At 42.3% G+C, this 17,719-nt stretch overlaps 1 protein-coding gene across 1 annotated transcript in view; it reads left to right on the forward strand.

The window, feature by feature from the left end:
- COL19A1 (collagen type XIX alpha 1 chain) overlaps positions 1-17,719 on the forward strand; it is a 153,816-nt gene that overhangs the window by 74,121 nt on the left and 61,976 nt on the right. The window contains exon 10 of the mRNA XM_075863686.1: positions 241-303. Coding sequence (XP_075719801.1) covers positions 241-303 — 63 coding nt within the window. The remainder of the gene's footprint in view (positions 1-240; positions 304-17,719) is intronic.

The following is a 17,719-nucleotide window of genomic DNA, read 5'->3' on the forward strand; positions in this document are numbered from 1 at the left end:
AAACCTATGGTCTCCGTTTGTTTGTCAGGTTTCAGTTCATGGGTTCCCCTGACGGAAAGCTCAGACGAAACCCATGAATGGAGTCCTGACGCAGATGTGAACGAAGCCTAAGTTAGTCTCACTGGTTTCTACTTCTAATAACAATGTAGCAGAGTTTGAATGTTGTTATTTATATTGCTGACGCTTGGTTTAGTATGTTTATCACAGCATGTGTAATATAAAATGATCTATGTTTTTTAGGGGGAGAGAGGTCCAGTAGGAGATATTGGTTTTCCAGGACCCGAAGGACCTCCAGGACCAATAGTGAGTGTCTATACATTGCATGTTTTTGGTTTTGTCATAACTTTTTTTTTTTTTTTTTAAGTAAAATATTGTATCAGCCCTGTCTAACAACCTCACATCTTAATTTATTGGTTTGTCTTTGGCAGCCATTATTCCTGAGCTGTAGATATCTAGCATTATATGACTCATTTCTAAAATTACGTTATAAAATAGATCTCTATTTTTTAAAGAACCTAAGGATAAACAAGAACGTTAAGTGTGTGCACAAAGCTTGTCTTCACCGACGTATTGCCCACCCACATACACCAACGTCTACAAAAGAGCCTCTTGTCACAGAAACCTTAGACTGAGTCATATATTACTGCATCATTATGTATCTTTTAGCTGATGTCAAAATTCTATTTGTAACTCAAAGAAATCATTCCAATTTTAGTCACAACTGCAAAACAGCAGCCCTTAACAAATTGGTTACGTTTTTGTGTATTTATTTTTATCATTATTTTCAGGATAATATAACGCATTTATTTAAATACGTGTTTTATAAATCAGATAAGAATACTTTACTGCGTGCTGAAAATAGTATCTACAGCTACTAACACGAAGAAATCTGCTGTGATAATGCTTTAATGGCCGAGATAACAATGTAAATTAAGCCACGGGCCCAGTTAAAATGCTAAAATGAATAGTTATCGTTGAATAATGCTACTGAACAATAGCAAGGCATTTATCATCTATTTTTTTAAAAAAAAACTAATAATTGATGTTTTAGTTTCCATATTGCTATATGAATTTTTGGTGCAGGTTTATGGTCTCTTCTAAAAATATAATAGGACCAAGATCCGAAGCACTTCTGTAAAAAATCTTCTGCTCAGCTATTACTTTCCAATAGACCACCAATTAATCACAATAATCACAAATGTAAAAGCCAAATGTAAGTCTGAGCGTGGTAAGAGTTGGTGACACTGCTGGTGCAAAATCCAGTTTGATTTTTCTGGTGAAAGTGTTAAAAAAAAGTCCTGCCACTTACAATATCTCCACCTATCCAAAGGCACTGGGACACATGTTAGATGGCTTGGAGCCTATGGTTACTTGTATGGAACGTATGTTGTATGCAGAGCAGATGCTTGACCACTGCTTCATATAACTTCTCCTGACAGAGGACGTTCTGGTTAGGAGGAAAAGGAAACGGTGGTCCCGTGTACTAGTGATCGAGGTAGGACCACCAGCGATCTAGAGTTTACCACCTTTTCCTCTGGATAGGTGATAAGTGTTGTTAGTGGGGAAACCCTCTATAAGTGTCTGTTCCATGAAACTGACCCAGTGTCAATATGCCAACAAGAAGGCGTCTGAGAGCCAAGTGTGTCTTTCGAGTCACTGTTTGGAGAACATTACATTGTTTGTGATTTACACAGGTGTATGTTTCTGCCTCCAGGTATCACACTGTCATGGCACCTTATATTTGGGGCACTCACCCCCTGTAGCCATGTTGAACATCCGTAGGTCAGAATATTATTCACTACGACACTTTATATTCTACTATTGTAAAAACGTCTGATCTGATTGACAATAGGTCATTTAATTTCTCTCTCTGACTCAGAATTGAATATATCCCAGATGAACAGATATAGACGGATTGAAAGTAAAGTTGCATATATTGTACATATACATGCTACACATACTTACATTGCATTCTACAAAATAAATCCAGATGCATTCCTGGCCTGGTTGTAGATTGCTTTTCTTCCAATTCTTCCTGCTCTTTCTGGTCTTATTTAAATATTCCATTATATGTGCTTGTTTACTTTGTGAAATTCGCCCTCCATAGAAACAGCGCTGGATTTGCTTCATTACCCATCATCCTGGTCTATGTGGGTCATTTGTTTTCCTGTTGAAACAAACAAGCAAGAGTGCCAGATTGTATGCTCCATGTATAGATATAGTATGAAAAACATTATTACGCCGAGCACAGATCAATATCACATTTCAATTAGGCAGCACAAAGCAACACGCTCTCCCAGCTGGGAAGCAGGTGCACAAATTGCACGAAAACAGCCCAGCCAGCAAAGTGATGTTCTTTTTTTTTATCAGTGTTACCAGCTATGCAGCCGCAACACTATGATAAATTGTCTCCTTATTGTTTTCTGAAATGATGTCTACACTTAGTCTCCTGAAATGACATTCATTTACACAGGTCTCCTCTAGACCTGCACCTTCCACTCAGAAGTCAGGTGATCCCTCTGTGCTCCGTCAGTAGACATTTGGCTACAATCCCAGTTTGTTTCCCTCTAATCTCCTTTTTGATCTCATCTGACATTCTGTCAGATGGGGACAATGTTACATCACCTTCTTTCCTGTTTAGTCTCAGTCAGGACGTGTTGTTCTGTGCATATAATCAGAAATTTTCAATAAAGCCTTTACACGGTGATGCCCATCGACAGCTTCAGCCAGGCTTATTCGAGGCAATGCTGAGAAAATTTTCAATGTCATGCTGCATGCTCATATGTGATCTATTTTTTTCCATTATTAAGATTCCTACTAGAATATCGGTTGCAAATTTCATCTCAAGCTTTATAATAAAAGCCCATACTGAACTGCTGTACTATATACCGGTTGACCCCAGTTTTGCCCATTTTAGCCACCAGACCATGTACAGATGCGGCGATCTTTAACTTGACTTTTAAAGCATTAAATACACAGTGGCTTGGAAAATTTGGTTTTCATTGGCTCAGGTGATAAGTTATTACGCTGCAGCAAGGTATCAGAGTCAAGATAAGGATTGCTACATCTGTATAATAGAAAGTAATTCTGTTTGTCATTGTTATATTGCAATGTTTTAGATCTGGTTTTAGATTGGACTGCAGTATATTCTCCTCTCTGCATTCTATTATTTTCTTGCCATTCATAGTTAGAAGATCAAAGGCTGTAAATATGAAGAAGGTAGTGTAGTGAATATGATCTTTCTATATGAGCGGATAAGCAGCATCTCAAGGGTTGGTTTATGTACACTGCATCATTGCAGGCAGCATGGCACTGGGGCAGTGGAGTCTCTGCCACTTAACTATTGAGATCTATAAAACTCAGGGACCTTACACTTCTTATTTAGCCCACAAGCGTATCAATTGATGATTTAATAGGAGAAAGTTGCAATGAACTTTGATTCCACGGTCTTCTAGCCTTTGCAGACATCCATTGCTTTCCAATCTGAGAATCATTCTATTCATATATCCAACACTACCATCTAGTGGCTTTCTATGTGCATGTGAGAATTATATTATATAATGCACCATATTATAGGTCTTCACACACAAGCCTGTATTGGGAACCAAAAAAAAGCATTCACCAAGCAGGTTTTTATTTTCTCAAGATTCTCAACTGTTTTCTCAGACTGCTCACAATATTCATGTTGTATTTACTGTACCCTATGAGAACGCTATTCTAGCTATGATAGGACAGTTAATGTGTTATATGTTCATTTTGGCTTGTGCATAAGAATTTGCTGATGCAATTTAGTACCCTGGTAGCATAAGCATAATTGGTGCAAATTGACATCACAGGGCATCTCAACGGCGGCACTGCAGCAGTAATAGGAGTGGGGGTTGATGATGAAGGAAAGGTTAAGAACATTTGGAGAATTATCTGACAGTGAAGAATATGATTTCTCTATGGGATGAGAGTATAGGAGGGTGAGACGACTATGCATTGGTATGCGTTAGTTATTTGAAGAGGGAATAGTGGTAGGGGAATTTTTATGGTTTGTTTGTCACAGCGGTGAATGGTGAGTCAGGACTGGTTTGTGTGATTGAGACGACATGCTTTACAAGGACAGTGGTGCCCACTTGCCTCACATGCTCTACTGATAGACATAGTTTGACATGTTTGATCTGTTGGAGAGACGTTTTTCTGTACATACAACCTTTCCTCTTTCTGCATAATGAAGGTACTATTCTGAGTGAAAAGAAGAGAGTAGTACACAGTAGTAATAGGTCTGTCCCTAGTCCGGCCTGCCCCTCTAAGTGCCCTCAGTGAATGCAAGGGGAAGTAGACAAGTTGGTTTTGATGCCCTTCACTGCATATCTTCCCTTTACATTACATATTGCAGTACAGTTTATATTCTCATGTTAAACTGCATAAGGCTCTGTTCTCAGTATTGGCTTCCATTATTAACGGATCCATGACAGTTATGACAAATCCAAAACAGGAAGCCTACAGGAGCAGACCGGAACAGTAGTGTGAACACAGCATGATCATTGGGAGCTAGTCTGATGCCTGCTGCACCACTACCAGCACATTTGAAACCAGACGTACTATAAACCTCTTTACAGATGATTCCTCTGTATGTAAAGAGCATGGCATAATGCAGGAGCAACAAAAGTAAAAAGCATTGGTTACCTGGTTGCATAACTGAAAACTAAGAATATTATATACATTCAATACTGCAGAATAAGGCCTAGTTCACATTATTTGCCTTCGTTTGATGTATACGCCGGGAAAAGTTCCCGATATATACATTAAACTTAGGCTTTGACAGATGCCATAACAGTGGCACCATAGACTATAATGGTTTACGTTAAACCGATATGTCATGAACTTGGGCCATAAGAGTTCATAACTTTTACGTTAAACGGATGCCATTCTAGTCTATGACTAACAGGCATCGGTCTCCCATAGACTAATATGGTATCTATTTATCATATACATCATAAAAAGCTATTGAAAAGCCCATGACACATACGTTAAATGTATGCCTGTGATGTACAGTGGCATACGTAACCCATGGTCTACCATGTGAAACAAAATTCTACTATTCTATTCCATACCTGAAAATAAAAAAGGTGTATCGCAGTATACCAGCCCGACGGAGGCCAAAAGGATACTGTTTTGGCCTTCTTCAGGCTTATAAAGCCCTTTGGACACGTTTAGCGTGTACAGTATGCTGGGAGCTTTCCCGACTTACATGCTAAACATAGAAATATAGGGGCATAATGTTTTGTGAACTATGCCTAACATATTATCATCACATTGCTAATATCTTGTTTATAGGGTAAGATATGAAGAGTTTTTTTAACCCATATTATACTGCCTATAGAGCAAAATAAGGGTAGAAAATAATTAATTCTCTGTCGTCTAAGAATGTCAAAAACCAATCAATGTATTTACCAAGGCTGTCCCTAGTTATGACAAAATGCATGGCTGCAGAGGCGTAGCAAGGTTCTCCAGCACCCGGGGCAAAGATTCAGATTGGCCTCTTTCCCGACATCTCCTTCCCCCTCGCCATGTTTGTTTTCTCTAACAATCAATGACGTGTCATTTATTTTCCACAATTTTTTTTATGTAACTCGAGCATAAAAACATTTGTACATTTTACAAGCAATATAGTTCTATACACAACACAAGAACCAAGCTCATTACATATATACAGCACCAGAACCAAGCTCAGTACATATATACAGCACCAGAACCAAGCTCAGTACATAAATACAGCTCCAGAACCGAGCTCTGTACATAAATACAGCACCAGAACAAAGCTCAGTACATATATATAGTGCCAGAACAAAGCTCAGTACATATATACAGCACCAGCACAAATACAGCTCAATTTAGTGCAACCCCTGCCGTATAGGTTTGCACTAAATTGTTTCCAGCTCCCAGCATGGTCCGAACAATGGTAAGAATATGCTGGGAAATGCTGTTTCACACAAAAAAAAATCATAATCATACCACCCATCCTCTCGCTGCAGATCATACAGTGACTACAGTGCTAATTAGAGGCAGAATAAACATTTACATTAAGTGACTCACCGGTGACATCTCAGATTCTAATTCTTTTTTCTCCATCCGGTCCAGACCTCTAAGGTGACTTCTCCCGGTCACAGCCCATTTCTGCAGTTTGCCGCTCAGATGTCTTCAGCTTCTCATTTTTTAAACATTTCTACACCTATAAACAAAGATAAAGTTCTCATTATACCACACACTATGTCCCTAAATATAATAGCCTCATACACAGGATATACACTATATTATATAAACTAGAGAAAAGAAGAGTCCATACATATCAAAGTATGAAAAAATTTAACATCTTTATTGATAACATTAAATACACAAAATAACAAAAACAGAGAATCTAAAATAAATCCTTGTCTGGATCACCAATATATACATTGATTACAGTATATATATACATTACGCTTGTAGTATGTAAGATTAATATAGCTCAATGTAACTCCAGCACGGGGTGCATCTATATTAGTAGTTTAAAGTACAAGTGGTACAAAATACAGAGTATACAAAACTCAAGAGTCAAAACCTGTAATTACTTAAAGTGACTAGTGCCTTTGAAAAACGGCATAAAGCCAGAATAGGTCTAACTGATGCACTTACCCATGTATGGGAGATTAGTGTGACCCAAGGTGTGGAAGGGCGCTCTTCCACACCTTGGGTCACACTAATCTCCCATACATGGGTAAGTGCATCTTTTAGACCTATTCTGGCTTTATGCCGTTTTTCAAAGGCACTAGTCACTTTAAGTAATTACAGGTTTTGACTCTTGAGTTTTGTATACTCTGTATTTTGTACCACTTGTACTTTAAACTACTAATATAGATGCACCCCGTGCTGGAGTTACATTGAGCTATATTAATCTTACATACTACAAGCGTAATGTATATATATACTGTAATCAATGTATATATTGGTGATCCAGACAAGGATTTATTTTAGATTCTCTGTTTTTGTTATTTTTTGTATTTAATGTTATCAATAAAGATGTTACATTTTTTCATACTTTGATATGTATGGACTCTTCTTTTCTCTAGTTTTTATTATCTATTGTTAGAGTCTTTATCTCTAATTATCTGTATGGGTGGTTGAGATTTGTCTCCCACCTTGATACGTATATGTCCTGTGAGACTTCTCGTCTAATCACAGGATATACACTGTAAACACTACACCAATCACACTACAAAAATCAATCAAACACACCACTTCACTTAATTCCTGTATTTACTTGCTTTCTGCTTTCAGATGCAGACCATTACCAGTGGGCACCACCCATGACCCATATACTGTTTGATCCCCCATCACTATATCACACACACACACACACACACACACACACACACACACACACACACCACTCACACACTGGACACAATCAGTACAGCACACACTGGAAGCATAATACACACATCACACACATTAGACACAAACTACACACTAAACACACACACACAATTCTCACTAAATACACACCACACACACCACTCACACTAAACACACACGAAACACACACCACTCACACACCAATCACATACCACTCACACACTAAATACACACCACTCACAGATTAAATACACACCACTCACACACTAAATACACACCAATCACACGCTAAACACGCACCAATCACACACTAAACACACATCACTCACACACTAAACACACACCACTCACACACCAATCACCTACCACTCAAACACTAAATACACACCACTCACACTAAACACACACCAATCACACACTAAACACACACCACTCCCACACTAAATAGACACCACTCACACACTAAATACACACCACTCTCACACTAGATGCATACCTCTCACGCAGACACCATAATACATTAGACACACATATAGCTCACACAAAGCGCATATATCACTCAGACAATGGATATACACTGTAAACACTACACCAATCACACTACAAAAATCAATCAAACACACCACTTCACTCATATTCCTGTATTTACTTGCTTTCCACTTGCAGATGCAGACCATTACCAGTGTGCACCACCCATCCCCCTATACTGTGTGATCCCCCATCACTTTAGCAGGCTGGTTGCAGCTTTGCTGAAGAGATAAACCTGCTGGTGCTGTGCAGTAATTGTGAGTTACACACCTGGCAGGGGCTCGAGTCTTCTTCTTCTCGGCAGCAAAACTGAAGCTGTGCTCTGTGGGCAGAGCAGAAAGTAAGCCTAGCGCTGATTGGCTAAAGCTCAGCCAATCAATGTTAGGCTTGATTTCTACATGTAGTCAGGCAAGACTCTACGGATTAGCTGGGAACCTGTGCAGAAAACAAGACTAGCATTGATTAGCCGGGGCTCGGCCAATAATCACTAGACTTCTTTACTGCACACTCCCATCATTGCAGAGGAACATCTCTAAGCAAAGTGTAGTGGTGAACACCAGGGGGCAGAGCCCGAGCCCAACACTATCCAACATTGATTGTGTCAGCACCCGGCCCACTTTTCACCTGCCAGTCCGGCCCTGCTGGTGCCCCCCTCTAAGTTGCGCCCGGGGCACATTGGTTGGGTGCACAGACTTTTGTACATTAGTATTCAGGCTTAAAGTATTAACATGAAAATACTTAAAGGGGTTTTGTGTAATTATGATACTAATGGCCTATCCTTAGGATAGGCTAACAATATCAGATCAGTTGGGGTCCGACTCCTGGCACCCCAATGATCAGCTAATTTAAGACCCTGGGATATTTATTGTATACCAGACACACACCCTATACACGCAGTAGTGGCTGTGCCTGTCACTACAGCTCACTGCTGTTCAGTTTGATTCAAGCGACTAGGACTGAACTGCAATACCAGACACAGCTACTACCAAATGTACGGAGCTGGTCCTGGAATACAATGAGGAGGATCAGAGAGCACCACAGTCCTTGTAATTAGCTGATAGTGGGGGTGCGGGAGTCAGACCCCCACCAATCTGATATACTAGTCCTTCTCAATGAATTAGAATATCATCAAAAAGTTTATTTATTTAATTAATTCAATTCAAAAAGTGAAACTCATATATTATATGGATTCATTACGCACAGAGTGATCTATCTCCAGCATTTTTTTCTTTTAATATTGAAGATTATGGCTCACAGTTAATGAAAACCCAAAATTTAGTCTCTCAAAAAATTAGAATATTGGGTAAAAGTTGAAGATTGTAGACACCTTTAAATGGTCCAACAGTCTGGTTCAGTAGGCTACACAATCATGGGGATGTCTGCTGACTTTACAGTTGTCTGAAAGACAGTCATTGACACCCTCCACAAGGAGGGTAAGCCACAAAAGGACATTGCTAAAGAAGCTGGCTGTTCACAGAGTGCTGTATCCAAGCATGTTAATGGAAAGTTGAGAGGAAGGAAAAAGTGTGGTAGAAAAAGGTGCACAAGCAACAGGGATGACTGCAGCCTTGAAAGGATTGTCAAGAAAAGGCCATTCAAAAAGAGTGGACTGCTGCTGGAGTCAGTGCTTCAAGACCCACCACACACAGACATATCCAGGACATGGGCTACAACTGTCGCATTCCTTGTGTCAAGCCACTCATGACACAGAGACAATGTCAGAAGGGTCTTACACGGGCTGAGCAGAAAAAGGACTGGTCTGCTGCTCAGTGGTCCAAAGTCCTGTTTTCAGATGAAAAAAAAATTTGCATTTCATTTGAAATTCAAGGTCCCAGAGTCTGGAGGAAGAGCGGAGAGGCATCAATCCAAGTTGCTTGTGGTCCAGTGTGACGTTTCCACAGTCAGTGAAGGTTTGGGAGCCATGTCATCTGCTGGTGTTGGTCCACTGTGTTAAATCAAGTCCAGAGTCAACACAGTCGTCTGCCAGGAAATTTTAGGGCACTTCATGCTTCCCTCTGCTGATGGGCTTTATGGAGATGCTGATTTCATTTTTCAGCAGGACTTGGCACCTGCCCACACTGCCAAATGTACCAATACCTGGTTTAATAACCACAGTATCACTGCGCTTGATTGTCCAGCAAACTCGCCTGACCTAAACTCCATGGAGAATCTATGGGGTATTGTCAAGAGGAAGATGAGAGATACCAGACCCAACAATGCAGATGAGCTGAAGGCCACTATCAAAGCAACCTGGGCTTCCATAACACCTCAGCAGTGCCACAGGCTGATCGCCTCCATGCCACGCAGCATTGATGTAGTAGATCATGCAAAAGGACCAAGTATTGAGGGCATATACTGTACATAATTTTCAGTAGACCAACTATTCGGTATTTAAAATAATTTTTGAAATTGGGCTTTTTTAATATTCTAATTTTATGAGAGATTCAATTTTTTGTTTTTATTAACTGTTATCATAATCATCAACATTAAAACAAAAAATGCTGGAAATAGATCACTCTGTGTGTAATGAATCTATATAATATGAGTTTTAATTTTTTAATTGAATTACTGAAATAAATTCACTTTTTGATGATATTCTAATTCATTGAGAAGGACTAGTATATGGCCTATCCTAAAGATAGGCTATCAATAATAAAGTCCCAGAAACCCCTTTAAATAGTGTAGTCTATTGAAAGGACATCAATATTTATGATGGTGTAGGTCAGGGGCAATCTTTTTGGTACGGCGTGCCGATTTTAAAAATCAAAATCAAAGATGAAGTACTCAGTGTGCCATGCAACATAAGAGTCATATAACACAAACTGTTACCATATATCTAACGTAAGAGACAAGCTTACCTATTGTTCCTAGCAAGGCTTATGTGGCTTATAAAGGTTGAGGGGACATGTTGTATTAGGGGTGGCACCCACTGTTCATAAAATTGCACTGTGCACATGAGACTGGCATCTAAATCCCAGGCAAAAGGGACCCCTTGCCTTGTGTGGACATAACTAATTTCTTTAGTGAAATTTCACGCAAGACCTGTGCGTTCCTTGGCCCTAATCAAACCAGAGACGTCTGCACACGCTAAAACAGTCAACCAAGCAAAGGGGGCGGAATTGGGCTAGTTTTAGGCTGGACAGCATTTATGAGGTGCCAGGCAAACCTGTACCGTGTGCCAACTGTGGCACACCTGCCATAGGTTGCGGAACCCTGGTGTAGGTGAAAGCAGAAGAAAGTGGAATGTAGGATATCATACATCATACATTAAGATAGAAAAAAAGCTTGGAAAAAATTAGATCTGAACTGTGGAAATAATGAAGAGTAATGTGAATCCATGCAGAGAAAACGATAGATATAGCATGTTAGAGGGTTTTAGTGAAGGGACTAGCTATGCAAGAAGTCGGTAGGAGAAAAAGTAACACTTCTGGGCACAGTGTGGCATATGAAGTGAAAGCAAAAATAAAGAGTCAAAACTAATCCATATATAGTATGGTATTAAAGTAGTACTAGAGCCCACTGTTCCTTCATCTGATTCACAGACAGAGATCATAATCTCAGGAATTGTTAGATTTAAACTGAAAGTTTGGAAGTTCACTTTGATTTCAAACAGTGATGTATCATCCTTGCCAGAAGAACGCGTAAGCCGTGTTACTGATCTTGCGGAGTGATGTTTCATATAGTGAAAGCAATTACAACTGGCCTCTATACAAATAATCTAAATGAGCACATAGGGTCTCCTAGAAACAGTGTACAAGGAAGGCAAAGAAGATAATATAGAGCCTCAGATTATCTCCACGGACATGGAAGCAAGTATTGAGGCCAACAAGAGAAAACACTGAACAAGACTGTAAAAGATCCAAGAAGCGACTCTGCCGCAGTATCCAGGGAGTGCACTGTTTGAGTGAGAAGAAAATTGTCAAAAGCATTAAAACAAAAAGGATTAGAAGGCAGCTTTTCTTCTACTTGTTAATTGGAGCTTTACAAATATAGGACAGCTGTGTCAAACCAAAGAAATAACACATACATGTATAAAAAGAGCAGTATAAAGCAAAACATGCTCTAAATTCCCAAACTGGCACTTACTTTTCTTGCCCACTGTTATTACCTGCAATCCTATGGAAAAACACAGATAACACATTATGATATCCCAATAAATTGTGGTAAATGACAAACTCAGCTATTGTGCACTGACAAACTCAAGCTATCTTTATGCAATATGTATACAGGTCATTGAATAGCACCCTCAGGCTGGTGATAATGTGACAGCTGAAAGCACTGTCAAGGAGACTGGGGAGACTATTATGTGTGTGATAACATAGATAAACAGAGACAAATAGGAGTCAAAATAAAATAAAAAATTAAAATGTCCATACACTATAGTATTTTGTTCAACAGAGTCCCTTAGTTTTTATGGAATGAGCCTGACCAAAATCCCCCCACCCCCAATAAGCCATTATTTATTTTAATGTTGGGTAAAAGAGATTGTGGTCAATTTTGGACTTTTTATGAATTCTCATGATTCAACTGCTCACCTCGCCTTATCCATAGAACTAACAACGCCTATATTGAAAGCATTTATAGTATAGGACAAATGTATAAGGGTATGTGCACACGTAGTGACCAAAAACGTCTGAAAGGGGCGTGGCCAGCAGTCGATGGCGCCGGTCGCATAAGCTGAGAGCTCCGCGCCCTGCCACGCAGATCCAGCAGCCTACAGCGGGGAAAGGTGCCTCATATGGGGAAAAAAAGACCCCAAGGGTCTAGACTCACCCCTGCAGCACAGCACCAGGTCGCCGCCGCTCCACCAACGATCGACGGCTACTTTCTTCGGCGGCAAGCCACGCCGCTCCCTCAGCCGCAGCCATCTTGGACAGCCTCGTGTCAGAAGGAAGGGGAGATGTCCGAGCAGGGAGAGGAGACAGTGCCCCACGTACAGGGTAAGCTGAATAGCCGGATGGCTAAAGTTCACCCTCCCAGCTCCCCTAAGCTGTCCTCCACCTCGTCCTGTGAACAGCAGGGAAGGGGGTCCCTTATCCCAGGAGTAATGGAGGCTAGGCCACGAGGAGCATCAGCTCAGTCAGAGGCCCCAGTACACCTGCTTGAACCACCAATGTCACAGCCCTCAGCACAAATGGCCCTACAGATTTGGCCTGCACCTAAACCTCAACGGCCCACGATCCAGCAGCCGGGGAGGAGAGACGATCTGGGGGATACACCATCTTTGACCCCCTATGCCCAGGCCCCTGTATATGCCTCAGATTCGGACCTGGAGGATTCAGCCTCACTTCCTTCAGATGTGCCCCCTATGTGGAGGGAATGTTTCTCACAGTTGCCCACTAAAGAGGACTTTAAGAGTATGATACAAGAAGTGAAGGCAGCTTTTCGTTCAGAATTGGCGGGGGTGTCGCAGCATATACAGCAGATTGCTACGAGGGTGGAGGCTCTAGAAGATGACCACGATGCCACTAGGCGCCATGTCTCTGTGATACAGTCTTCAGTGTCCTCCCAGCTGGCGTCCATTAGAGATATGCAACTGCATCTAGAGGATTTGGATAACAGAGGTCGCCGTCATAATATAAGGATAAGGGGCATACCGGAGCCCTCGGGGTCTGAAGATCTTCCCATCGTGTTAGAGACTATCTTTAACGACCTTTTGGGTGCACCCCCGTCTAATCGGATACCGCTTGACAGAGCGCATAGAGCACTGAAACCAAAATCCATTACATCTCAGCCCAGAGATATCATCTGCTGTGTCCAGGATTTCCGCACTAAGGAGGACATTATGCTTAAAGCCCGTCAGCGTAAAGACCTGGAGTATGCCGGTGTGCCGATTCAGTTATTCCCGGATCTCTCCTGGATTACGTTACAGAAAAGACGTCTGCTTCGTCCGCTTCTCGCAGCCCTACGGGACCACAATATTATTTATCGATGGGGGTTTCCGTTCTCCCTTACAGCCCGAAGAGATGGTGTTTCTGCAACCCTGAGGTACGCAGGGGATTTGCCTCATTTCTGTGACTCCCTTGGTATACCAACGCCCAAGATGCAGAATTGGGAGACTCCTTTGCCGCCTTCGTCTCCACCTCCAGTCTGGCAGTCGGTCCGAAATAAGCGGAGGACCTCTCCAAGACGACAGTCTAACCGAAGTTCACCAAGACCTGATTTGAATTGATGGACGCTGCGCAGATACACGGCACCTCCGTAAAATATGTGAAGGAGCCTGGTCACTCATACCAGCTGCTCCCTTCACCAGTTGCACTATCCTAGGCTAAAAATGCATTTAGGATTATATTTCTGATTTTATGTTGCTTCTCTTTAATTCGTTAACGTAAATTGTGGCAGGGCGCGATTGCCCGGGATACACTTGGCTCTTTCACCCCCTTTTTGTTTTTGTTTTTTCTCGGCCTGTACGTATTTATACGTACTTTTGTACTAGGTTCCTCGACTATTGAGACCCGACCTCCTTTTTTGATAGGGGTAATTTGTTTTGCAGTTCTCCCTCTGTTTTTAGAGAGAGTTGCAAAGGGTAATATTGTATTACCAGTTTTCTTTTGCTTTAATATCACCCGCCCCAGGGTATAGTATTCTCCCTGGTAGTATTTTCTGAGTGTGTTTGAAATTCATTGATCTCATGCATTTCTCTTTGTTCTCACTGCAGATATGTGTATTGTCTCCCTGGTACGTCTTTACCCCAGTGTCTTTCCCTCCCCTCCTACTTTCATCCGAAATAACACTTGAGACGACAGTGAATCCTCCAAGAACCTCCAAGGTAGAAGGACGCCGTAGAACACTGCTTGCTTTGAAACCAACATGGGACTGGCCCCGACATAACTGTGAGCTGTATACATCCGCACTTTCCACATCCTTCTTTACTCTTTCATACATCTTTGATCATGGTTAAATTTGTCACACTTAATGTCAAGGGTCTCAACTCCAATGTGAAGAGACGCTTGCTTCTCAGGGAGTTGAAATCGCTTGGAGCGGAAGTTGCTTTTCTGCAGGAAACACACTTAGATTCATCCGGAACTTTCCAATTTGCCCGAGGGGCGTATCCTGCTGTGTACTCTGCCTCGTCAGGTCGCAAAAGGGAGGGAGTGGCCATTTTGATAGCAGCTTCCTGCCCCATACAAGTTCACACCTCACATCTAGATCCGAAAGGCAGATATGTTATAATAGAGGGGACTTTGTTTGGACAGCCCATTGTTTTATGTAACGTTTACTCTCCTAATACCGCACAGATTCCATTCCTACGTAGACTCCTTTCTAAACTCCAGAAGCTTCCTAGGGGGGCATGGCTGGTGGGAGGAGATTTTAATGTCCCGTTCTCCACGTCCATGGATAGGGTCTCTCTTACACACGCTACTCCGACGCCCACCCTTACAGGACTTTCTACACGTTTTAGGCAACTAATTAGAGAGCACCAGCTCTATGATTTGTGGCGAGTGGATCACCCAGGTGATAGGTCCTATACCTTCTTCTCCCATACGCACAGCACTCATACACGCTTAGATTACTTTTTTGGTAATGTCCCTGCCCTCCGTGCGCTCCAGGGGGCGAATATAGACCCCATCTCTTGGTCAGATCACGCACCAGTTTCTGTGTCCCTGCAGATAGGGAAACCAAATACGAGAGTATGTCATTGGCGCTTAAACGAAACTTTGATTAAGTCCCCTGCTCTTAGGGACAGCCTGGCCGGACATATGCGGGAATTTTATGCACTTAATGAGGGATCGGTTCCTTCAGTATCCACTCTTTGGGAGGCGCATAAGGCGGTGATGAGAGGGCAATGCATAGTAATGGGATCTAGATTGAAAAGAGACTCTCGGGCCAAGCGGGTGGCTCTCCATCGGACAATTACTAAGTTGGAGAGAGAAATGGGGATTAAACCGGCGGTCCCGACACTACGGAAATTGATAGAGGCTAGAGCACAACTCAAGGACTTAGCTATGAAGGGGGTAGAAAAGTCATTACTATACACAAAAAGGAAATATTACGACAAAGGTAATAAGGCGCACTCGCTCCTGGCCAGACTATTGCGGGATCAGGCGACTGTTCGTACTCCACAGGCGGTTCGGGATAAGGCGGGCATACTCCAGCATCACCCAGACACGATAGCCACACTTTTTCATGACTATTATAAATCCTTATACCACCTGCCAAATACCTTACCACCTGATCCGGCTCGTCGGAGGGAAACGCTGCAAGCATATCTCTCTTCCTGTGCTCTCCCTAAACTGAAAGATGAGGAGCTTTCATCCCTGAATGCCCCGATCTCTGCGGAGGAATTGTTTGATATATTGAAGGACCTCCCTAGTGGTAAGGCCCCTGGACCAGATGGCTTTACATATGGGTATTATAAGACCTTTGCAGAGATCTTGGTTCCACGGATGGCTTCCTTATTTAATGAATTCCTACAGGGTTCTCCCATCCCTCAAACATTCCTGCATTCTCATATCACGCTGATCCCTAAACCGGGTAAAGACCACGCAGAGTGCTCCAATTACAGACCCATAGCCCTTCTGAATTCGGATCTAAAAATTTTCACCCGTCTTCTAGCTAATAGACTCAATGTTTGGCTCCCTTCTTTGATTCACAAAGACCAAGTGGGCTTTGTGCCTCTTAGGCAAGGAGGAGACAACACACGAAGGGCCCTTGACCTCATTGATGCCCTCCAAAAGCAAAAGGAATCGGCGATCCTTCTTAGTCTAGATGCAGAGAAGGCGTTTGACCGCTTGGGATGGCCATTTATGTTCGAAACTCTAAATTCATTTGGGATTTCGGGCCCTTATTTGACAGCACTGCGTGGTCTCTACTCCAAACCGACAGCGGCAATTAAACTCCCACACTCCACCTCCCCTCCGTTTCAAATCTGGAATGGTACACGTCAGGGGTGTCCCCTATCCCCACTTTTATTTGTGCTATGCATAGAACCTTTAGCAGCTCAAATACGGAAATCCAGGGATATAGCGGGGGTCCAGATACAAGATAAAGAGTTTAAGGTTTCCCTGTTTGCAGATGACGTCCTCTTGACTATCACTAAACCTCATACCTCCCTCCCTAACCTTACTACAGTTCTCCGTAGGTATGGGAGGCTGTCAGGATATAAAACTAATACATCTAAAACGGAAGCGCTCCCTCTTAATGTCCCACACCAGGAGCTCCAGCTACTCAAACACAACTACACCTACAACTGGAAGGAAACCTCCCTGACTTACTTAGGAGTTCAACTCACTCCCTCCTATACGTCGGTTTACAAGGCTAATTTCCCCCCTCTGTTTGTAGAGCTACGTCAGCTAATTGCCAGGTGGGATCCTCTTCCCATGTCATTTTTTGGGCGCATAGCAGCGGTCAAAATGACCTTACTCCCTAAATTACTGTACTACTTTGAGACTTTGCCGGTAGCAGTACCTATGAAGGAATTGCGGGCCATGCAGTCTTCTATCCTCAGGTTCATATGGCATTCCGGCAGACATCGAATCCCGAAATCAGTTTTATTATCGGGTCGATCTGCGGGTGGGCTATCGGTCCCTGATGTGGTGAAGTACTACTGGGCGGCACACCTCCGTCGTATACCCAGCTGGGTGTCTTTAAGGGCGTACAATAAATGGACCGAAATAGAGAAGCTATGGATGGCCCCGGTCCACCCAAACTCCCTGTTATGGGGTGACCCACTGGTAATGCCGACTGCATCTTTATTGGGTCCCATGAGATTTCAAAGGGAGGTGTGGGAAACCTGTAAAAACCGCTTCCATTTGGCATCGGGTTGCCCGCCCTTGACTTCGGTACTCTACACTCCCACTATTCCGGGGGG

This window comes from Rhinoderma darwinii, chromosome 4 (genome assembly GCF_050947455.1).
Source record: "Rhinoderma darwinii isolate aRhiDar2 chromosome 4, aRhiDar2.hap1, whole genome shotgun sequence".
NCBI classification, from domain to species: domain Eukaryota; kingdom Metazoa; phylum Chordata; class Amphibia; order Anura; family Rhinodermatidae; genus Rhinoderma; species Rhinoderma darwinii.